This window comes from Antechinus flavipes, chromosome 2 (assembly GCF_016432865.1).
Source record: "Antechinus flavipes isolate AdamAnt ecotype Samford, QLD, Australia chromosome 2, AdamAnt_v2, whole genome shotgun sequence".
In the NCBI taxonomy this organism is placed as follows: Eukaryota; Metazoa; Chordata; class Mammalia; order Dasyuromorphia; family Dasyuridae; genus Antechinus; species Antechinus flavipes.
The window spans coordinates 376,893,733-376,919,273 of NC_067399.1; the positions used below are offsets into that span (position 1 = coordinate 376,893,733).

The 25,541-nt window shown below is 33.9% G+C and overlaps 1 protein-coding gene across 2 annotated transcripts in view; it reads right to left on the reverse strand.

Moving 5' to 3' along the window:
* YY1 (YY1 transcription factor) overlaps positions 1–25,541 on the reverse strand; it is a 43,315-nt gene that overhangs the window by 11,103 nt on the left and 6,671 nt on the right. The window contains exons 2-3 of one of the 2 annotated variants that reach the window (XM_051978376.1): positions 22,511–22,585; positions 5,433–5,595 (exon numbers count right to left, since the gene is read on the reverse strand). In XM_051978376.1, coding sequence (XP_051834336.1) covers positions 5,433–5,595; positions 22,511–22,585 — 238 coding nt within the window. The remainder of the gene's footprint in view (positions 1–5,432; positions 5,596–22,510; positions 22,586–25,541) is intronic. The other variant, XM_051978377.1, reaches the window with a different exon arrangement.

Consider the following 25,541-nt stretch of genomic DNA (forward strand, 5'->3'; position numbering starts at 1 on the left):
TCTGAGTCCAAACCATTGTCAATTCCTTCATATGATCTCCATGAGATGGTATCTAGTCCCTTCACCAGCCTGGTTACACACTTTTGAACACTCACCAGATGGCTAATTGTAGTAGGCATACTAATTCCAGTTAAGTCAAGCATTATAAAATAAGGCTTTATTGACTGATAATGGGCGTGATTTTTATCTCTTTTCTGAGTTAAACTAAGGATATTACTACACAGATAAACTGGATCAAAAATCTGAAATACTTTAAGCTAAGCATTCATATTGTAGACCAGAACAGAAAGAATCTAGGAGTTGTGTTGAAGAAATTCTCTCTAATTACGACTTGCCACTATAAATCTTCGGTCAACAGGGAGAGAACCAGAAAAGAACCAAAAGAAGTGTGGACTTTGGGAGAAAAAATGGTACAGGAACAAGTTATTTCCCACAGTGCTATCTATAGTTTACTGACAAAGTCTCTTTCCCTGTCAGTGCAAGTAATATTATTTCCATTTTTATATAATGTTACAGAGGTTCTGAGAAGGGAAGCAATTTGATAAAGTTACATGTTACATGTGTTTTCTATTCCATATACAGAGTACTATACTAATAAAGAAAAGCCACAACAATGATAAAGCAACTCAAGGTTGGGCAATTTTATAAAATATAAAACTGAACTTCCAAAGCTTATCAGCTGATACAATGGGGATTCTAATCGCCAAATAAGGTAAACAGAAACAGACCAAAGGATCATCATAGCCTCCTATAAGGGGCAGGTAGTAAGAACTCTCAGTTCTTTGATGTAAGGCTGGTTACTAAATTATCCCCTGACTTACCTGGCATTTTCACTGACCTAAAATTTGGTCTTTTGGCAAGGATGTCAAAAAATTTTCCCTTTAATTTCTCCCTTAGGATCTATGTAGAGTAGAATGGAAAGAATTAGATAAGTTTTTGGACTGAGCAGTCTAAACAACCCTGGGGGGGAATATTATACTTAAGATATTTTTACCTTACAAACAGAGGAGATACGAGTAGGTGTCTAAGAAATGGCTTAAAAGTTTTGATAACTGAATTATCTCTATAATTAATAAATGTTTCCTAAGTACTGTACTAGGCTTTGTTATATAACCCAGCTTCATAAATCTCTGTGTTTGGGTCTGTATCCACATCAAAAAAATTAAGAAGGCTATACAAGATTTTTGGTTATACTACTCCATCTGGAGATTGGATATGGATTTGCTCCTAATTCTTAAAAAGCAGTGCAAATAGTTTCAAATTAAAAATACAATTTTTTTTAAACTCAAATACAAACGGAACAAACTTGAAATTTGGTAAAAGCCAAATTTTTAAAGTTCCTGTTTTAATGAGGATTCCTAGCCTCTTTGAATTAGCAAAAATATCAAATATAAGCATGTTTATTTTTCAGTTTAGAAGAGTAAAATAGGCATAGCATGGCTACCAGAAAACTTTAACCAAGAGTCATTCCTTTTTAGTTAGCTTATGAGAGAATGAATTTCAGTATGAAATATATATTAAAATATACCCTTAGATTCACATATAAGCCTACTTTTGAAGCATCATAGTAATTAAAAAACAAAAACAAAAACACATCGAGAACTGAATAAAAAGTAAAGAAAAAAAAATTCATTTTCTGAAAAGGGGCGATTTTTCATTTTTAAAATGCTGTCAGATTCAAAGCAAATAATCCAACTCAGAATATCTACTTTGCTTTCAATGATGTTTTTATGAAGGATCTTTTCCTATCTAGAAAGCAATTAAAATTGAATACCAGACAACAGATTCTTGGTCTCATGCGAAACAATTGTCCAGAATAATCTGTAAGTACAAACCATTACTACTTTAAGATCTAAAGTCTAGACAGAAGAAACAAGGAAGCATAAAAGACATTTATTAAGTAGATTTGTAATCTGCTACATAAAATCAGGAGAGGGAAATCCAACCATCAGAATTAAAAAAAACAAAACAACCTCAAAATGTAACATTGAGAATTCCATGAAATAAAATGTTTGGGAAAGTCAGTTTCCTGAAGACATGTAGTTAGTGCTGCAAAAGGACCATTTTAGTGCCAGGGAAATGAACAAAATTTAATTCAGACTGCAAGTTTCTGCGGCAGTCTAGAGTTACAACATTATGAGAAGGAATTTTAGAAGTTCAAGCCTGGGAAAGAAACAAGGAGTTAGTGGGAATATCACTATTCAATATCTTTTGATTATGCTTTCACATGCTATCATTGGTTCGAAGTCTCATTCTGCTTATTTTAGAAGACTAACAGGAATAATAGTGGAATATATGAGGAATTCAACTTTTTTCAAGCCACTGTAGACCTTCCCCAACAATCTGAAATGTATATAGAAGTACAATGGCTGTGTTTTGATTGGGCAAGTTTTGAATATTAGAATTCAAGGAAAGGTAACAAGGCTGTCTGGTGGGGATGTCAAGTAATTCATGCTTCAGGTCATACACTAGACTAGATTCAATCTAACAAAGCAACGATTAAGTGCCTATCAAAAGTAAGAAACCAGTAACATAAAAGATAAAAATTAGTTTCTGCCCTTAAGAAGCTTATATTCTATATTAAATTAGATGACTTCTACAAATCCTCTTAACCCTGAGATTCTATGAATATTATGGGGTCCAAGGCCAAAGCCCTTGATTGCCATTGATTTATGAAAAGAATGGCACTGCTTTTGATGAAATATTTGTTACAAAGGGCCTAATATGATCAAATTATTCCAGAAACCAGAATATGTAGTAAAACATACCCTTAAATTTTTTTTTTTACTAGAAAGCTGTTCCTGTTCAAGGTATGTCAATTTAGATCCTATTGGTCAGAAATTTATCAATATGAGCCACTTAATTAGATCATTTGACTATTTTCTTTTTGGCTCAAAGAAAATGAGTCTTAAATACACAACCCCTCCGCCCCCATTTCCCCTCAACTCCAATCAAAAAAACAAAAGACAATTTTGGAGCATGGGTAGTTTATGGAAAGCAACATGGTGTGCCAAAGCACAAAGGCACTACACAGCAGGTGGTAGAGATGGAGGATGGGGTGGAAAAGGGAGGTGGAATGGGGCCAAATAAATTTGCTGTCTGACAGTTTTGCCTAAAATGTGAAATTCAGTCTCAATGCTATTTTCTACCACTGATCAGATACCTTCATATGTCTCTATGATAATACTGTCGTAATTTAGAGCATCAGATTTAGAATTGATTCACCATTTTGTGCCTTAAGTTTCCTCATTTGTAAAATGGGTAACATTTGTTCTACCTTCCCACAGATGATTTTAAAGAAAACCAATTTGTAAGCTGTGTTATAGAAATGTAGGGATTACTATTGTTCTCAGAATAGGTCTCTTAAAACATCATAATTACTTTCCTTGGGTCATGAATAGGACAATTCCAAATGCTAGTCATCTGCCATTATCATTTGAGCTCTAAGGGTGACCCCCTGACTTAGAATCTAAAGCTCCAAGCAAGGAATGTTTCTTCCATCAATTTACCTGGATTAATTAGTAACTGCTTTCTATTCCCCAAGGCATTACCAACTTTCATGCTTTATTTAATTATTGCTAATTTTTTTTTTTTTTTGGGCTGAGGCAATTGGGGTTAAGTGACTTGCCCAAGATCACACAGCTAGGAAGTATTAAGTGTCTGAGACCAGATTTGAACTCAGGTCCTCCTGACTTCAGGGCTGGTGCTCTATCACTACACCACCTAGCTGCCCCTACCAACTGTTTAAAAATGTATCTAGATAATTGTAATATATAAATACATGATTCCAACAAAAATTTATTAAGCTATTATCATAAGCAAGTCCTACTTCCTAAGGGAGATATGTACATCATATACATCATAAGGGAGATAGTTTACATCATATTAAGTGGAGAAAAACAGACATCAGAAAACAAACAGGGTACAGATATACAATCAAAGAACTATTCTGAAATTTTCCAGAGGGGAATATCACTTTTAACCAGGAGTATTAAGGAAGGTTCCATAAACCAATCTAGAAAAAATAATAGCCTCTTCCTCTTACTGCTTTCCCCCAAAAGTTAAAGGAAATGTTTTCAGATGTCTTTACAATGGATTAACTCTAAACTTGTTTTGAACCTATCTACTATCATAATGTGGAAGAAAAATATTTGCAGAATTCTGAACAAAGAAACCAGTACACCTTAATACATACTATACCACCAGTGTTTTTCAATAGTATCTTGCTGCAAGGTATTTTATTTGATGATCACTGGTTAAGGTAAGTCAGGTCAACTTACCTGATGATGCTTGTAGAAGGACTCAAGGCACACATCACCATCACCATATGTTAACAACAATACTTTCTAGTCCCCTAAGAATCAATTAGTCAAACCTTGGCTACCTATTCATTGGGGTGAGAGAAAATGCTCAAGCATATCACTAAATCACAGTAAAGGCTAACAGGTTTCATGATCAATTCTGAAGCCCAAATAACTTCTGAAAATACTATGCCTTTTTGCCCCATGAAGCTTCTTCAGAGCTAAATTTAATTACCAATATGTATGTACCCTTAAAACACTTACAAAGCACATAAGTTAGACTGTCTCATGATAATTCTTTAAAGTAGATGTGGCAAGTTATTATCTTTACAAGTTCAGTGAGTATTAAGAAGACTAGGTCTTGACTCCACATACAGTACTCTCTCCATTCTCCAATTATTCCTAAATACCCTTTATGTAATATTTACAATTTGCAAAATACTTTACAGGTTATCTTATCATTTGATCTACACAACAACTCCAAAAAGCAGGTGCCATTGTTCTCATTTTATAGGTAAGGAAATTAATGCTGAGAAGCCATGTAATTAAATCCAGGGTCACAAAGGCAGGTAAGCACCTGGTTTATGGACCAGATCTCTCCTATACTTTCATCAGTTACTGACCAAGATTCCTAGTCAACTGCTTATGTTGTTAGGGATGAAGACATGTCTATTTACTGATTTGACCCAAACACTACAGAATTTGATTTATGTCTTACTGAGGCACAGAATGGTTGAATAAATCCCTAGAATCAGTCAAGATAGAGGACTTACAATCCAAGACTCCTAAATCCTAGTGTATTATACTTTCAAAATTCCAAATTAAATCAGCAGAGTTAATATGGTAAAGGTTTGATGTTTTGGTTTCTATAAGGAATTAATTTCTCCCCATTCTATGGCCTCTAAGGATCCAACATGCTGCCATATTTAATAGCTCACTTGCTTAAAATACATATAACTGACCACACTTTTGTTTTAAAAGTCTCCCATAAAATAATACAATGGTGACTAAGGCACAGTAAACAATCATGGCCGGCTAAACCTGAGAATATTTTCTAAATTAAAAAAAAAAAAAGGGGGGGGGGAGGGATGGGTTGGGGAGAGAGGGGACAGGACAATTCTTTCGACTTACCTAGCAAATTCAGCCAGTTGCTTAGGATCTGAGAGGTCAATGCCAGGTATTCCTCCAGGAGGAAGTTTCTTGCCTGTCATGTACTCAGAATAATCAGGAGGTGAATTCTCTCCAATGATCTGTTCTTCCACCACTGTCTCATGGTCAATATCTTTTTTATCATCTGAAACACATTATGAAATTACCCTAGGATTTATAACGATGTGCAGATTCAATGAAAACTGCTTTAACTTCTCAAAGTGAAAGCATCCAAGTAATCTAGACTTTAACAGAAAGTCTGTTTAATAGAAACTCTTGTAGTTATCTCTCTCCTCTATTGAAACTGCACTACTTCCCCCCCAATCAGATTATCATTTCTTTTTTTCTCCCCATCCCAACAGCCTTCATTCTCTTTATCTCAGTGGTTCCTAAACACACTGATTTTTAAAATATCTGCCTCTTAATCCTGATGTCCATTTCTTCTCCTCTTTAAAAATTCCCTTTAGTCCTACTGCTAAATTATCTTCTTGACTTTTTATATTAATAATGTATTAACTTATCATTACACATAAGGCACTGTAATACCAACTGTGTGGGATGTAAAGATCAGCAAAATAAAAATCCCTGCTCTCAAAAAGCTTATAGATACCCAGAGATGACTGGGAGCGGGGGAGAGTGAATAGGAATGATTGTATGTATGTGGGTATATACACATAAACATACACACATAAATATACACACATACACAATGATTACAACTTAAACCATATTTTAGTCTATGAGAAACAATTCAGGCTTAAGGGTGGAAAAGGAAGGTTCTTTTCTATTTCCTTTTAACTATCATAACTCAATCCAGATTGATCAATTGCTTGTAGGACATCTGCTTGTGGAGTATCTCTCCAATTTAAATCTAACATTCAAAACCCTTTCCTCCCCATTATTTCCTATGCCCAGCCACCAAGTCTTGGACAATTCTCTCATATACATATTTTTCCTCTCCTTTCTGGAAAGTAACTACAAGATCAAGTTCTACAAAAATATTTTCCTTAATAATCTTTAGAACAAAACAAAAAATATATCTACTTCCCTGTTTTTTAAATGGGGACAAAGATTGGACCTAGGATTTCATAAATTATAGGGAACTATTGAAATTCATTCTATCAATTTAGGTCAGTCAACAGCTTTTGAATTTAAGAAAGTAGACTAGACCATGGCTTCTTAAACTTTCCCCATTTTTGACTTCTTTTCATCTGAGAAATTTTTATTTGGTTACATAGGTATATAAAAAAGATATACAAATCAAAATTTTATGGATAAAAAGATGATACTTTTGTAATAACCCCTCCCCCCCAATTCAGTTACAGCATACAGGAATTGGACCTATGGTTTAAGAAGCTGGGGCTTAGAGCACTGAAAGTTTAGTTACTTTCCCAGGGTCATAAAGTCAGGACATTTCAAAGACCAGACTCAAATCTTCTTGGGTTTGGAGGTATTCTCTGTATCCATTATGATCTATGATGCCTTAAAAGATTACCAAGCAAAAATCAATCTCCAAAGGCTCCCTACCTGGAGTGTGGCCCCATCCTATTTATCCAATCCAAAATGTCTTCTGCATCTTCCAAGGAGCTCTTGTATTTGAAATAAGGTTATGCCTGCTAATGTGGCATGTAACCACATTACATGTCATGTTGGCCTTTTTTTCTGATTACCCTCCTTACAATACTTATTCATAAATTGATCTTTTCTGTTTCCAAACTTGCCCTTCCTAACTTCTCTTTTATTGTTGTTGCATTATCATCCTTATCCAGAGGCCCTCAGTTATTTCTAACTTTTCCCTCTCCCTCCATTTATATCCAAATGTGAAATCTTTCAAATCCTCTTTTGTGTTCAACATTTCTCTATTGATTGTAACAGTATCTTAAAAGCCTCCTCTTCCCTTCAAGTCTTACATTAGTCGATACATCTTTCACATAGCTAACAAAATAATCTAATAATTTCTGAGTAGTAGAAACGTCAGTGATATCGAAAAAAAAAAAGTTCACAATTCAGTCTGCCAATCAAAACGACCCAAAAATCTAGTTTTAATCCATTTTTTTTTTTTAACCCTTCTCTTCATGTATTCTATAGGCTACCACAATGCTGGTAACTCTGTGCCTTTATCTACACTTTTATGCTCCTTTTCCCTAGAATATTCTGCTCCACAAACCTACAGACAGCTTTTCTTTCAAAGTCCTTAGCTTAAAAATAGTCTCAAAGCAAAGCAATTTTCCTCAATAGAAATGACACTCCTGAAATTACTGCACTGCATTTGACCTGGCTTATGCCCCTTAAAAAAAAAAAAAAAAAATCACACACAGCCCCAAGTTTGTCCTTTTGCTGCCAAGGGATAATAATAATAAAATCAAGCTGTGTATAGATCCTTGCATAAAAAAATTATTCAAAGAGTTTAAAGAACAATAAAAGTTTCCATTTATATAGCACAAAGTTTAGAAAGCTTTTTACCTCATAGGAGGAATAAAGGTATTATCCCCAGTTTACAGATAAGAAACACTGAGGCCAAGAAAACTTAAGTTGAACAAAATTAAGTAAAAAATTCCTGAATGTAAACATACCTTTCCAAGTTCCCTTTATACTATGCTACATTGTTTATCATGTACAAGTTGGCTTATAGGAAATTCCCCAATAATATTAGGTAATAGTTCAAAATGCTACTTTTGGTGTCTCCTTCCTTTTTTACTTCCATTCTAAGTAATGAAACCAACTCATCTGTATTATACACATAAATTTAATTATTTTAGTTCCTAATAAATGCAATTGCAACTCACAAAAAACAAAACAAACAAAAAACAAAGTGCATTCTGAACTCTAATCTTGGGGAAGAGCCCAAGTGTGGAGTAGAAAGAGCCAGGACAATGGCTATCAACACTTACCTCTCCTCATATGGACTCATCCTTACTGTGGAATTTGAGAAAACAATAACCAAATTTTTTCAACTTTTTTCACTTCCCTCCTTCTCATCTTCCTCCCCACCCTGCCCATTGGCTTATAGGACTCCTTCTAGAGAGTCTCTAACTAGAGACTAACTCTCACTAGAGAACCCATGAACTACTGAAATAAAAAGAATAGTTAAGATAAACCTCAAATTATTTTCAGCATTTGTTAGGTAATCACTATGACCATATGCTCCTAAAATAGAAGTAGACATGGAGAAATATGGGAGGTCAATGAAAAGTGCAACACTAAGATGAGTATGAAAATAAAAAATGGACTAAATAAAGACTAGCCCCAAACACCTCAGTTTTCTCATGTGTACAATGAGGTGATAAATATATGAATCTAGCTGTGCCACAGAATTTAGATCCAAATGAGGTTAAGTACTTTTACAAACCATGGAACAATACATAAATATATAAACTAAGAAAACGACAAAAAAAAATAATCTAGATAATTTGAAATATTAAAGGTTAAAGAAGGAATTGATTGAACATTTAATATGGGTACTGTATAAGAAACTGGATTAAATAGCTTTGATGCTTTTTATTTGATATTTCCTGACAAATCTTAAAGAAACTGGTTGCCAAGGTAAAGAAATGAATTTTCAATAGGTATATAATAGGCTAACACTATCTAAAATGGTTTAAACTCCCAACTAGATGAAGGAACCATTACATTCATATTTCATATAGTCAGTCAAAAAATTTCCAATTCTTTTCCATTCCATAATTTTCCCTTCTTTCTTTCTAGTTCACAATTTCCCAAAGTGAAAATTAGATGCACTAATGTACTTACTGTTAATGAACACAGTATTTTGCATGTTCTATTAGAAGGGAAGCAGAAAGCTAGGAAACATATTTTTACAATCACTTTTTAATAAAGGCTTTATTTCTAAAATATACAGAGAAACAAGTTAAATTTGTAAGAATACTTGTGATTCCCCAATTGACAGTCGAAGGATATGAACAGATGAAGAAATTAAAGCCATTTATAGAAATAAGAAAAAAATGCTCTAAATCTCTATTGATTAGAGAAATGCAAATTAAAATAATTCTGAAGTACTGCTTCATATCTATCAAATTGGCTAAGATGACAGGAATAGGTAACCATAAATGTTGAAGATATGAGAAAAATGGGACATCAATGCATTGTTGGTGGAGCTGTATGAATTGATCCTATTTATCTGGAGAATAATTTGGAATTATGCCCAAAAGGCTATCAAACTGTGCATACCATTTGAGCCAACTGGGTTTGTTATCTCAAACAGGGAAAAGGAACCACATATGCAAAAATATTTAGGGCAGCCCTTTTTACAGTGGCAAGGAATTGGAAAGTGAGTGAAGTGAGCAGAACTAGGAGAACATTGTACACAGCAACAAGATTATGCAATGATCGATTCTGATAGATTTAGGACTTTTATTTTCTTAATGTTACCCGCATCCAAAGAACAATGAAGACTAAATGAGGATCAAAGCATACTATTTTTTCACCGTTTTCATGGTTTTTCCCTTTTGTTGTGATTTTTCTTTCATAACATGACTAATATGGAAATGTTTAAAATGATTATACTTTCGTGCATATGTTTTAAAAATAAAAAGCTTTGAAAAAATGATTACACATCTTACAACCTCTATCATATATCACTTGCTGTCTTGGGAAAAAGGAGGGGTCTAACAAAAGTGAATGTTGAAAACTAACCTTCCAATTATATGATTGGAAAAATAAAATGCTGTTGTGAAATTTTTAATATAACCTAATTTTGAGGAATTTATAGAATTTTTAAGTTTTAGAAAAAAACAGGATATACATTTTTAAGGTTTAATAAATCTGAATTAAAAAGAAATGTTAATGTCTATTGTCAGATTAAAATAAGTACTTCTAAGGTCTATCAAACTCTAAAGCTAAACAAATTCACAGAAAAATCAAATGGGAATGAATTGGGTTATTTGGTGATATAATTCTTACAATCCAACATGGGTAAATGGAATTTGATTGGAATCATTAGAAGGAACATATCCACAATGAGACCTACCACAAACTGATCTGAGTATTTTAACATCTTTCTAGAAAGAATATATAGAAATATAACAGTAAATACCAAGGCTATAGATGAAAAATTCCTCTACCAAAAAAGTTTGTATTTACACCAACGCTAAAAATACACAAATAGGATCCAAAAAACTTTTATAGATAGGGAAATAAAGTGATTTACCTAATAAATTTCTCCAAACTATTAAGCTGGGCCAACATTCTGGATAAAATCTCTGGTACAGGGAGATGTTTTTATCAGGCAAAATCAAGGAGACATTATACATCTAAAACATGATGGGCACAGTGCTAAAAACTGGCAAACTCTCAACAACTCTTGGTTTAAATTAGTTTACATTCTAAAAGGTAAACTATACTATATACATAGCAAAAAACAAACCAAACTTTTTTTGGAGGGGAGGGATGAAGAAAGGAGAGAAGGGAAGAAAGGCCTCACACCTCCCAGAGTAGATGGTTTCTGAAATGAGCTAAGAGTTTCTAAAAGGTGAAGCCAAGGAGGGAGTTCATTATATGCATGAGGGACAGCCTACACAAAGACATAATGGTGTGTATATAAAGAATAGTTTGTATGTAAAGGACAGCAAGTAGGCTGTTGGCTGGATTGCAGGGTGATTGAAAGGGAATAATGTATAACAAGCTTGAAGAGAGAGGCTTTGTATTTGATCTCAGAGGAAAAAGAAAATCATTGGAAATTCTTGAGCAGGAGTGAAAGATTATGCTCACAATACAACTTTTAAGAATCATTTTGCTATCAGGGGTCAACTTTGTGGAAGAGGAACCAAGTAGAAAAGAAATAGGGAGAAAGATGAGAAAAGCTATTGTAGTAGTTCAGACAAATGGTACTATGGGTCTCCTCCAGCCTTAACAAGAGACAAGACCTAAAGTTGGCTAAGCTAATTTTGATTTTGTTACCTCAATTACCTTCCCATCCTTCAAGAGCTAACTCTTTCAATTTTGATCCTGGCTTCTAAAGTCCTCCACAATGTTGATTCAAATCCACCATTCCTGATTTCTGATACTATTCAATCCAGTTAAACTACTCCAATGATCTTTTTCAGGACCTGATCACCTGTCTCCACCATTTTTGCTTAAAATGTTTTTCTTCGTGAGTAGTCAGGAAAATCTGTCTTCAAATTCTACTTCAAAAATTAAGTGACAATGAGCAAATTACCTTTTCTAGACTCTAGAAGCACTTCTATAAAATAAGGATAATATCCACATTAAGAAATAGTCATGGCACAGAGGAAAGAGAGTCACTAATAAAAAAGCCAGAAAGACTTGAATTCAAGTGCTACCCCCTGATATCAACTTCTGCATAGTTTTTTTTTTTTTTTGTTTTGTTTTGTTTTTTTGTTTTTTGTTTTGTTTTTTAAAGGGTGGGTGGATTTGTTTTTCAGGAGCTTTCTAAGTCACCAAACTGCAGATTAGCTGCACTAGTATGAGCTTTCCTGACCAGGGAGTTCCCCTACATCAATAAAAGGACAGGTTGAAGGTTTATCTCTATTCTCCTTACTACCTGCAGGAATTATAACAATGTGCAAATTACTTGGGACAAGCAATAATTTCGATAAAGCTTCATTTTTTAAAAAAAATTGTTGCTGAGGCAATTGGGATTAAGTGACTTGCCAATGCACCAACCAACTGCTGAGAAATTAGATTTCTCAAGTACTTTTTTTTTCCCTCTGAGATAATTGGGGTTAAGTGATATGCCCGGGATCATATAGCTCCTAAATATTAACTGTCTGAGACTAAATTTGAATTCAGTGCCTCCTGACTTCAGGGCTGATGCTCCAATCACTGTGCCACCTAGCTGCCCCTAAAGCTTCATTTTTTTGGACAGTTAACTGTCACATTTACTGACATCGGAATGACTAAAATCATCTGATTTAATCATATGAATGTGGACTAGCATCTGTGTAACTAAAATTTTTGGTCATTTGAATGCTAGATTCAGTGCTATACACGTTTCATTATACTCTTCTATTGTGCTGTTATTTTTTTTTCCCTACATTACCTCAAGGAAATGTGCAAAAGTTATTTAGTTCTTAAATAGTACAGTTCAATGACTGTTAGAGGTATTGTGGCAGCTATTGGTATGAGGAAGTCAATGGTTTCAAAAATATCACTCAAGCCCAGAAATTAAATAGGATCTACCAGTTACTCTGAAGCACAAAGGCCTATGGTAACACACCAAGCACTGACAAATTTTATTGTTACAAAAGAATCTAACTGATCCTCAGAAAACAAGCAAAGACCTTCAAAGGGACTGGACAGATGGAACAGTTATTGATTCCTCTCTTATATGGTGTTGACTTCTGTAAGTTAGAAGAGCATTAAAAAGAGCAGTAATCAAACAACTGCACACCTCAGCAATGAAGAAAAATACTTGTAAGACAATACAAAACCTGGAATACCATAGAATGAAAAAATATTTAACTGACAAAACTCAGTTTTTCATTTCAAGTTATACTAAAACCGTTGACCAGAAGTTGTCTAGGTGAATGAACCTGAATCACTTTGTCATCTTCAGACTAGAAAACATTCATATAAAAAATGTTCTGGGGAATTGTTAGTGAACCTCAAAGTCTTATTGCTACTGAATGATAATCTGATAAACATATTGCTATATTCAGAAGCAGAATTCTCAAATAAAGATGGAATACTACAACCAACTTTATATCATGTGATGTGTGTTATTTACCTGATATGGGAGATAAACATGTTTTGACAACACCATGTTCAAAATAAAAAATCTCATGATGAAGAATTAAATAATTAAATGATAATCTTGTGAACTCAATGTAAAGGAATTTAATGCAGTAAAAGTATTAATGAACAATACAAATTTTACATTTAACACTTCCTAGTTGTGTGACTCTGGGCAAGTCACTTAACCAAAACTGACTCAGCACAAGGAAAAAAAAGATGTTGTAAGGCTTGCATATCAACAAAATTATTTTGCTTTGTCCCAGTTAATTTGTACATCCCACCTTAAGGAATATATTGTAAGGACGTATGAAGTACTTTGTAAACTACAAAGCATTATATAAAAATAAATCATTTTTTGAAACATTTTCTTTCAACAACTACTTCAGATATCACCATCTCTATGTAAAGAGATTTCTATCCATCATCAAATCTTTTCTTAGTATTACCTTTCTCTTCATAAAAAACCAAGTACAGTAATAACTATCTACCTACATTATTTTTTCCTTTCATTAAAGATTATGAGCATCTTATAAATTGTAGTTAGGCTTGTTCTGGCATTTCTTTTCTTCTGCAAGGGAGGGCTGAATATGCAATCATTTAACGACTACAGAATAATAAGCATCAATAAAATTTTAGAAAAGAAAAAAGTATAAAGTTCTTGAGGACAAGGCCTTTTATCTACTTGTGCTAACATTGTGTTCAGTTAATGGAATAGCAAGAGCTAGTTGTATGCCTAAAGTGTTCTTAGTTGATATTAAATTTTGAACCTGTCAATCGTTCACTTAAATATCAATGATAACTTGTACGTGTTGACAAAAGAATATTGGCTTTACTTATTAGACGCTTGTTATGCTGCCTTGTTGGAAAATGATTTAAAATGTTATGTGAGCTATTTTTATCGTAAACAGGAATAGAACATTTTCCCAAATCCATGTTAACTCCTGATTTCTTTTTCTCTCCAACACAGAATCAGTTTACACATCATTCTTAACAGTAAATATATATTATAAGAGAAGGAAGAATCTACAAAAGCACATGCTTTAGGATAATATTCCATGTATGAAAGGGACCTAAAGATCATCATCTAAATGAGATTCTTCACTTTAATGTAAGAAAGACTCAGGGAAGCCAAGTAACTTGTACAAGCTAAACATGTAGCATCAGTATTTGAACCCAGGCCTTTCTTCTGGCCCTAAAACCAGGGTTTATTACATTAAACCATGCTAACAACCAATTATATGATTTTCTAAGCCACAATCAGAAACCCCAAGTCCTCTCTCACCTATCCTCATTCTGTTTTATTTGCAGTATTCACTTAATTTCATTTTGAATAGGGTTGTATTACTCTTATACTTTGAGAAACTTTGTTTCCTTTCAACTTTTTTAAAAAATGTATTATTATTTTACCTTCTAGCTGATAATTGCAAGCTAACTTCCCTTATCAATGAGACACTTAGCTGGACAATTAAGGCTAAGAATCTTTATCAGATTATCTTAATTCAAATTTAAAGTCCCTTTTAAAGACATTTAACAGTAATAAGTAACTTCCACGAATTATTTCTAGGCACACACTAAGCAGTTATCTATTTTTGTTAACACAATGAAAAGAAAAAAATCACTGCAAAAAAAATTGTATAGGCAAGCAAAATAAATTCCCACATTGCCTATGTCCAAAAATGCAAATTTCATTCTGCTTATTTGTCTATCACCTGTCAGTAGGGAAGTAGCATTCTAATCCACAGGTCCTTTGGAATCACAGATAATCATTTCAATGAAATGTTTTGAATTTTTCAAAATTATTTTTCACATTTTAAAAAGCATTACAAAGTATTCTTCTGGTTCTTTACTGAATTCAAAATGAAGTTTAGCATTTGACTGATTATAAAGATTTCTACCTGCACTCTTATATAAACAGTTATGTGGTATGTTTCTTCCTATTGTACACCGCGCCCCCCTTTAGGATGAAAACATAAAATTACTCCCAATCCATCTTGCCTAACTCCATTGACTTCTCCTGACATTTGTTTTTAGAGAATGCTTGTATTATCATTAGAATGCAGACACTTGAGTTTTTTCCTATTTGCTTACTTGTATTTATCTTTTTATATTTCTCTTTATTTTCAAGCTTTGTATGCAACTTTGGTCTTTTCATTCAGAATGTCTTGGAAGTCACCTCATTGAAGATCCATTTTCCCCGCTTCAGGATAATATTAAATTTTTCTGGTTAATTTATTCTTGGCAATAAACTAGGTGGTGTATTAGAGAGAATATTGGGCCCAGACTCAAAAAGATCTAAGAACAAATCCAGGACCAGAAATTCCTTAGCTGTATAACCCTGGACAAGTCATTTAAAACTGTTTGCCTCAATTTCTTATTTGTAAATGGGAATAACCAAGGATCAAATAATAATTGCAAAGCATTTAATACAGTGTCTGGCACAGAGTGCTATGTAAATGTGTTGCTATTATTATTATTATATCTTTTGCCTTTTAAAATAATTTATTCCATGCTTTCTGCTCTTTTACTGTTGTAACTACTAAATCTTGCAAGATCTACACTATGTTCCTTAGTACTTGACATCTTTTTTTCCTGGCTGCTTACAATTAAAAAAAAAAAATTCACCTGGAAAGCTCTGGATGTTGAGATTTCTTTCAAGAGGCTACAGAATTCTATTTTTATAGTTTCTAGAAATATATCTTGAGCTCTCTTTTTTTCTTTTGGTTCCAGCTTTTAGGTAATACAATGATTCTTAAATTACCTCTCTTTGAAGATGTTTTCCAAGTCAGGTGTTTTTGCTCTGAATATACTTATTTTCTTCTATTACTATCAGCCTTTTGACTTTACCATGTTTTAATGACTTACAGAATAATCAACTTCAATTTAGTTCACACTTTAATGTTCAGAGAATCTGTATTTGGAACAAGTTTTTGAACTTCTTGTGTCAAGCTGTTGATTCTCACCCCATCTCTCACTACCCTCACAATCTCATATATATATATATAAAAGTAAAAACCATTTATAACATGTATTAAGTCTTTTAGGAATTCAAATTGGCCTTGTGGCCAAGTATATTTTTCTTGGGGATTTATAGCTTGATAATCACTTTTGCATGCTTGTGTGTGTTGGGAAAGGTGAGGGGGTGGGGAGAGAGATTAAGCGAGTTTAGTTATTCTTCCAGTCACCTACTCTTGGCAACTCTAGTGTTGCTGACTTGAGATCTCTGACTCTAATCCACTGTTACACAGTTCCTACCCTGGTCACTTGATTAGTAGGTAGAACTTTAAAGAGGACTCACTGTAGAATTCTTGATTACTATTCAATTTGACATTCTTTTTAGAATTGTACTAGAATGGTGTTAGTGGAAGAATATAATGGATTTAAGCTTTCTATACAGCTTCTTCCTTCCTACCATCTTGGCTAGTCTACTACAGTAAGGCCCAGAGAGTATTACTACTCGTGATGACCTTGTGATAAGTTATTTTGCCTCTCCTACTACAGTTTCCTTAATTTATAGAGCACATTTGACAAACTTGGGATAGAATAAATAAGTTTTCCTTTTTCAGTCTATCAACAACCATAAAAAAGACAGTATGACACCCAGCCATTCTGGAGAGCAATTTGCAACTATGCTCAAAAAGTTATCAAACTGTGCATACCCTTTGAATAGCAGTGTTTCTACTGGGCTTTTTATCCCAAAGAAATCTTAAAGAAGGGAAAGGGACCTGTATGTCCACAGATGTTTGTGGCAGGTCTTTTTGTAGTGGCCAGAAACTGGAAACTGAGTGGATGCCCATCAATTGGAGAATGGCTGAATAAATTGTGGCATATGAATATTACGGAATATTATTGTTCAGTAAGAAATGACCAACAGAATGATTTCAGAAAGGCCTGGAGAAACGTACATGAACTGATGATGAGTGAAATGAGCAGGACCAGGAGATCATTATATACTTCAACAACAATATTATATGATGATCAATTCTGATGGATGTGGCCATCTCCAGCAATGAGATGAACTAAATCATTTCCAATAGAGCAGTAATGAATGGAACCAGCTACACCCAGCAAAGAACTCTGGGAGATGACTATGAACCATTACATAGAATTCCCAATTCCTATATTTTTATCCACCTGCATTTTTGATTTCCTTCACAGGCTAATAGAACACTATTGCAAAGTCCAATTCTTTTTGTACAGTAAAATAATTGTTAGGACATGTATACTTAAATTGTGTTTAATTTATACTTTAACATATTTAATATGTATTGGTCAACCTGCCATTGGGGGGACCGGATGGGGGAAGGATGGGGGAAACAAAAGGTTTGGCAATTGTCAATACTGTAAAATTACCCACGCATATAACTTGTAAATAAAAAGGTATAATTAAAAAAAAAAGGCAATAATCAGGCATTTGACTTCTCCCAGTTTTATGGCTGGCAACAAAGGATAAGAATTCAAATTTTTTGATGGCAAATGGAAAAGGGTAATAAATATAAAGATAAGGGCAGCTCACATTTTATACAATACTTTTTGGTCTACAAAACACTTGCCTAAATAACAAGAACCATTATCTTTGTTTTACAAGAGTCCATCATGGGGTACGTTTGGAGTCAGTACTTGAACCACTGTCTCCAATCTATCTTGTTTCTACCATACCATACCATGGATATCAATATCCTTGTCCTGCTGGAATCAGACCAGTGTGCTTAAATGAATATATCTTCACATTTAATAGAAAATCATTTAGATCACTTTTGATTCAACACAACGAAGAAAACAGAACATATGGAGTCCCTTTAATAATGTTGATAGATTTCACAAACTCATCTACACTGTTACATTTTTGAGAGACTCTCTTAATGGCTTGTAGTCATGAACAATTTGTTCTCTGTAGCTGGCATCAGCAATAGGTTATTATAATCTATGGCCAAACTACCAATGGTCAATTAAATTACTGAAAAGGAAGTAGGGCAAATAAAGTAGATATAAATTGACAATCCATTTCTAATCTTCATATATTCATACTGACCCTACACATATATTTTCCCACATTGAATTTACTCCCTTCTGTTCTATTTCCTCAGCTAACACCCCCACCATATTAAACTAACACCACAACTTCAGAATTATACCTTCTCACTTTTGTATACTGCCAAATTAGCCAAAAACAAAAAGTGGAATATAATATAACTCACCTATTCAGACATCTTTAATGATGGCTCTCTACCTCCCCACATCCAACACAATAAAGCACAACCGTATCTCAGGCATCCAAAACCTTAAGAAACCTGCTCAACTCCCAAATAACTTTCTAGTCTTACTTCTTCATACATACCAAGCCATACTCTAATGAAACTGCAGCTGCTTATAGTTCTCTCTATTCTTATCCTCTCTTTGAAATTACTCCTCATGAGTATAAAGTATACAAACATTTGGAGTAGGGATTCTGCTATTTATTGTGAAGTCTCAAATAAATCAGCTAATTTTTTTGGAGGCGGGGAATGTTTTGATGCAATTTTTAATTTTGCACCGAGTCAGTTCATATCACCCCCTTGTCTCCTTTATAATAAATTAGTTTTTAATTTATTTTTAATTATTTTTAATTTAATTTTATAATTAATTTTTAACTTAACAATTACATTTGCCCCATTTTGCTCTGCTGGTCTATTGCAGCTAAGTGGCACAATGACTACAGTACAAGTTCGAAGTCAAAAGACATCTTCCGGAATTCAAATTTGGCTTCAGACACTTACTAGCTGTGTGATCCTGAGCAAAAAAGGCACTTCACCTTTAGACTCAATTCCTATAAAAATAACCTACAGAAGAACTCTTTCCCAATCTTCACCTGTTAAAATCCTTTCACTCATTCACAAAGCTTGTACACTTCCAAATGTCCATTTTCTTTTGACCAAGAGATCTCATTACTAACAGTATTAAGCCAAAGAGATTAAGGATTAAGGACTGTAATCACAATATTGAGAGTATTTTTTTGCTGCAGCAAAAAAAGGGAAACAAAGCAGATACTCATCAACTGAGAAATGGTTAAATAAACTGTTGTACACAAATGTAACGGACAATTACTGAGGTGACAGAAACAATGTATGTGAAAGAACATAGAAGTAGGGGAAGACTATATAAACTGATGCAAAGTGGAGTAAAAGTAGAAACAAGAGAATGAAAATATCTCAAAAGTGTAAATGGAAAAGCTAATAGCAAATAAATAAATAAAATCAAGTGCTTAGTTCTCAAAGTATGAAAATGCCTCCCTCCTTTCTTTTAAAAAGTGTATGTGTGTGGGAGTTTATGTGTGAAATACTTCATATATGCTGAACCTAGTATATTTTTAAAATTCTTTTAAGGGAGACATTTAGAGAAATTAATATATTATTCAAATCTGTGCAATCATGGCTCAGTTCTGGTGTCAACCTCCCTCCAAAAAATTTTCCCTATTCCACTTCTCCTAGGAGTGATCTTTCTCTCCTTCAATGAATCTCTTATAACACTGTCATTCTATTTGTAATCCTTAGAGGATTTTAAGTTCTTTTAGAACAGCAATTATACATTTCTTTTGATAAAATTTTAATTGATTTTTGTTCATATAACTAACCTCATTCCCCTAATCAAAAAAATTACCTTTTCTCTTTCATTCTGTTTATCAAAACCCAATCTCCTCTCCTTGGAGAAGTTTTTGCTGACAATCACTAAACAGCAATCTTTCCTCTGAAGTCCTTTTGGCACTTCCAGTTTGCACTTCCTGGCAAATGGAAATCTCTACTCTTCGTCCCTATGTTTATCCTGTTAAAAGTTATTTTCGTGAGGACCTGGTTCATTTAGGGTAGTGAATTACTGTGTGAAGACTCCAAATAGCTAGAGAAAACTTGTCTATAACAAAACTATAATAAGGAATTGCCTGGGATACTTCATTCAATAACTATTTCATAAAAGCCTATTTTATGTACAAAGCTGAAGATATAAAGATAAATGAACATAGTCCATAGTCTCTAATGAACTCTCATTCTATGTACTAGATAAAAATGTGCAGTGCAATTAAACCTATACCAAAAAAAAAAAAAAAAAAAAAAAAAAAAAGTAAAAAAAATTAAGAGGAGTTCCAAAAGATTTCTGGTAAAAGTTACACTTATTTGCTGAGCTTTGAAGCAAACTAGTGATTCCATGAGGCAGAGGTGAGGGGCTGTTACATGCCAAGCCTAGCATGTAGACATGTTTGTGCAAAGACACAACCAAGAGATGGATAGGGAAAAAGTAGGTCAATTTGGCTGAACTATAGAGTATCAAGTATGATGTGAAATTAATCCACAAAGATAGCTTAGAGCAAGATTATAAAGGGCTTTAAATCGGACAAATCTTTTATTTTTTTCTTTAAAAAAAAGGGGGGGGAGGGAAAGCAGCTACTTAATCTACATTAACAGGAAGTGTGTATATGTATGTTTTTGGCTGCCTTTTTTCTTAAAAAAACAAATTTAGCACTTGGGTTAAAAATATAGATTGGAGAAGGGAGAGATTGGATACACAGATTATGGCTTCAGGTGAGAGTTGACAAGGGCTTGAATCTGGATGGCAGATATATGAACGAAGAGGACAGATGCAAGAACCAAAATGACAAAATGATTTTGGAGATTGGAGAGACTGAAGAGTTAAAGATGACTAAAAGATTGTAAAGTTGGGTGACTCTGGAAAGACAGTCTCCTTGACAAAAAAGAGGATTAGGATGAGGCATGGAAGGCATGGAGGAAGAAGAAAATGAGGTTAAATGACTTGCTTATGGGCAGATTGTCAGTATGTGTCAGAATTAGAACTTGAATTCAGTCTGATCTTCATGACTCCAACACTAGTCCTCTCTCTTGTATCCTAAAATAATACCTCTCACTTGAAGAAAATTCTCAGAATAGGTGAATATTCTGTTAAATTTCAGAATATTCAAGTGCAAATACTTTTTCTGATACGGGTCTATGTAAGAAAAGCAAAAGGACATGAAAACCATTCTCAAAGAAGAACTGTAAACTATAACCATCTCACATACAGAAAATTGTCAAAAACAACAATGAATAGAAACAAGTAATGTTGAATGGGCTGTAAAAATAGAGAGCAAGTAACAGAGTTGACCGAGTTGTAAATCTGTCCAAACCATTCTGGAAAGCAATGTGAAATTAACCTAAAAAATTACTAACATGTTTATCAATTGGAGAATGGTTAAACAAAATGTAATGGGATCATGATGGATTATTACTGTGGCATAAGAAACAATGAATATGAAAATTTAGAGATGCTTGCCAAGACCTATATGAACTCATCAGAGTGAAACTAGATGGCTTTTAAGATCCCTTCCAGATCTAGATGTATGGTCCTCCATAACATAAAGAAATAAGAACCAGGAAAACAATATACACAATGACAATAATATAAATGGAAAGAACAAAAAGATGGAACTGCTGCATAATAGGCTTGGCCCTTAAAAAAAAAAAAAAAAAGATAAGGAAATTTATCTCCCTCTCCTTTTTGGTAAAGGTGGGGGAGACTAAAGCTTACATGTTGCACATTTCAATTTGATTGTTGGTTAATATTTTGCTGAACTGCTTTCCCACTTCCCCTTTCCCCTTTATTCTTTGTTTCAAGGATTAGCTGGTAGGAAAGAAGGATATATTTGGAAACAAAGGTGATGTAAAAACAAAAGACATCAATAAAATTTTTTTAAAACGTGCAAACAAATATGAAACCCAATTTCAAAATCAAGCAATTTTTGAATTACCCTAATTTTTCTTTCTCTCTATTAATAAACTGACAATATTCTTATAGGACACAATTTATTAATGTTAAAACTACCTGTGTGGTTTCTGGTATGTATATTTGTTAACACTTGTATTGTTAATTACATTGAATTTGTCTCTCCAAATAGATTTAAGTTCTGAGAGAGATAATATCTTTTCTCTGTCTTTGCATCTCCCACAGTGGCTAACAGTGCCATGCAGCAAAAAATTAAAGATTTTCTATACAATCATCAACTGATGTTTATAAACATTTAAGACAATGATTAAATTTAGTCTTATCTTACACTAATAACTTGAAAACAAATTACTGTGGCAAATGTTTTGTGACAAACTAATGCCACAAAATTTCTAAAAGCTATGCAAACAGCTGAAGTAAGATTTTTTATCTTTTTTGAACAATTTGAAAGAGAATAAAATACTGTATTTCTGTTCTTACTAGCTAATTCAAGGCAAAAATGTGTTAAGTGTGTAGGAGAGATCACTTCTAGCTATAGACAGGGGGAGGGGGAAGGTGGGTAGAGAAAACAAGAAAGACTTCACGGAAGGAGTTGACAACCAGACCTGAGTCTTGAAGGAAGAGAAGGATTTCAGCAGACGGAGATGTGGAGGGAGTCTGTTCCAGGCATGGGGTATGGCCTGTGCAAATGAAGAGGTGGAAAAGGGCAAGATGAGACCATGAAATGGCTGTTAGTCCAGTTTGGCTGGAACATAGAGTACATGAAGAATAATAGTGTGATATAAGGCTAGAAACTAAGCGTGGGGCCATTTTATGGTGCACTGTGAGACTAGCATAAAATGTTTACATTTTATCCTAAAAGCAACAAGGAGCCAATGAACAGATTTGAGTAAGGGAGTATAGCAATCAGGTCTACACATTAGAAACACTACTTTGGTAGGGACCTAAGGTAAGGATTGAAGGTGGGGGAGACTTGTAAGGGTATTATAATAGACCAGGCAAAAAGGACTGCTCAGTTCTGAAGGTCACATTTTAACAATGATTAAGTTGCAAAGCATTCAAAAAAAGGTAACTTAAATGGTAAAGGGTATCAAGAATATGTTACATAAGGATTATTAGCTGAAGTAATTGGGGATATTTAGCCAGGAGATGAGAAGTTTCAGGAGAAATATGATAGTTATCTTCAAGTATGTGAGGAGCTGTATTGCTGAAGAGGGATTAGACTTATTTCTGCTTGGATCCAGAGGGCATAAAACTCCAAGCAATTTAGGTTAGATGTAAAGAAAAGCATCCAACAATTAGAAATATTGTCAAGTATAACTGGATTGCATTGGAATATAACAGGTTTTTTTTCACTATATATCTTTTAATCCCTCAATTGTTAGTGCTCCCATCAATTAAAATCATTAGCTCCTGCTGGGACAGGGGACAGCTTTGTCTGTCTCCAGTAACTAACAAAGTGCTTTGCGGTATTTATTAAGTGCTTGTTGAAAATGGGATGAGCATACTGGTCAGATATATTGTGAAGGAGATCCCTGTTAAAGTAAGGATAGGACCTTTAGAAAATCTTCTGAGGTCGTTTCCAATTGGTTTATGAAAGAGTGAGCCCTGGTCCCCAGCTGAAAATTCTTTCTTCTTTTTCATTCCTTTCCTTTCCTTGATCCTCTCTTTTGTACTTCTCAAATTCTTATATATATATATATATATACATATATATATATATGAATATGTGTGATCTATACACACCCTCTCTCCTACTCCCATTAAATTACAAATCTATCTTTGTATTCCTAGCAATAACCACTCCTTGCATGATATATATTTATTAAATTAAATTAATGGGGGGCAGCTAAGTGGCACGGTGGGTAAGAGTCCAGCCTTGAAGTCAGGAGGACCAGAGTTCAAATCTGCCCTCAGACCCGTCCTAGTTGTGTGATTCTGGGCAAGTCACTTAATCCCAACTGCCTCAGCAAAAATAAATAAATAACAAATTGATTAACGAGTTAAATTAATGGACTTGATAGAAACAAAAATAGGTTTTTGCATTAATCATTTAATTGCCCCGTCTTTTTTAGTGACCAAGAACACAATATAACATTCAAGTCATTCAGAGAATTAACCAGGGGAAAAAAAAAAAACAAACAACAAACCAAAGTCAAAAGCTGGGTAACAGAGTGAGATCAGGAAGCATAATTATCAAGTTGAATAAAAAATAGTTTCTACTTTTCTCACTACCTGTAGTTAAATGTACTTGTATATGTGTTCTCCCAGATTATATGGTCTTAAGGGTTCTAGAATCCTCTCCCTCTAAACCAATTAGAAGCTCCTAGGAAGAATTTAAAATTTAACCTAATAATAGTCCTCTCAATATTTTGGTCAAATCATGCTGTTATGTACTTAGAGAGGGGTTGGGGGACTGAGTCTCATTTTTAACAAATTGAATGTTAACAATCTGCTATCTTCACTTAATATTTTAAATTATCATCACCTCAAAAACTCAATAACCTTAATTTATAGAGAAGAACTAAGATCTCAAAAGGTTAAATAACCTCTTTAAGGTCACACAAATTCTAAGAGAGGGCCACAGAACCCAATGCCGACTTCTGTCAGCACTGGGTTTTTCCTGAAGTGAAGAGGTAATGATTATATCAATACATTTCAAATATATCCATGTTAAGTACCCAGATATTTAAAAAAAACAACAACAACAAAAAGAGAAACAGAAAAATTACAAGTGGGGGGGGGACGGGGACGGGGACGAAAGCTGTGGGTTGTAATGCCACTTATCAGTACAATATTTTTAGAGCCAAAAGGGTCCATATAGTTCTGATGGCCTCATTTTATAGGTAAGGAAACTGAAGCTAAGAAGTTAAGTGACTTGCTGAAGATCATACACAGGTGCTATGTGACAGGGGGAATTTAAATTCAAGTCTCAGACACAAGTTCCACTCTATTTCCATCCAATTATTTGTTTTCATTCATTACCCCTCCAAAAATGCCTTTCCCTTGTTGTATGAATGGGTTTCTTCAGGTTAATATTTGGTTCAATTAAAGTTATAATTATTCTAAAGGCTATTTCAGATTTATATCCGATAACGTACATTATAAAATTGGGAGATTAAGGAATCAAATTTAGAGGCCATCTATAATATCGTTTACTTTTACAAAGAAAAGGAGCCCCAGAAAGATTGCGTGACCTGCCCAAGGTCATACAGGCAGCAGAGCCAATATATGATTCCAAGTTTAATGCTTTTCCTAGGGTACCACGCTGCTTTCCAAAGAAAATTCAATAAATAAATAATAAAGGACTTTTAAAGATCTGATTTATAGCACTAGATATGTATCATCTTAAATCCTAGGAAGTCAACTTTCTTGCCCTCAGACCCAACCAATTATGCAACTCAACCTAATGAAGTGACAACTTATTTTAAACATTCAATTAAAGACCTGTTTATTCTTCCAGTTACCTAAATTTTCAGTGTTTAAAGTTACAAAGCTTTATTTTTCAGTATTATTTTTCTTAGGAAGTGAAACTGATCTTTTAATATCATCCATCTAAAAGAGTGGCTCAGAAGGACTTTAGTCCTAAAATTTACTTTGCCAATGACTTGCTAAATCCATTTGTACTAAGGTCTG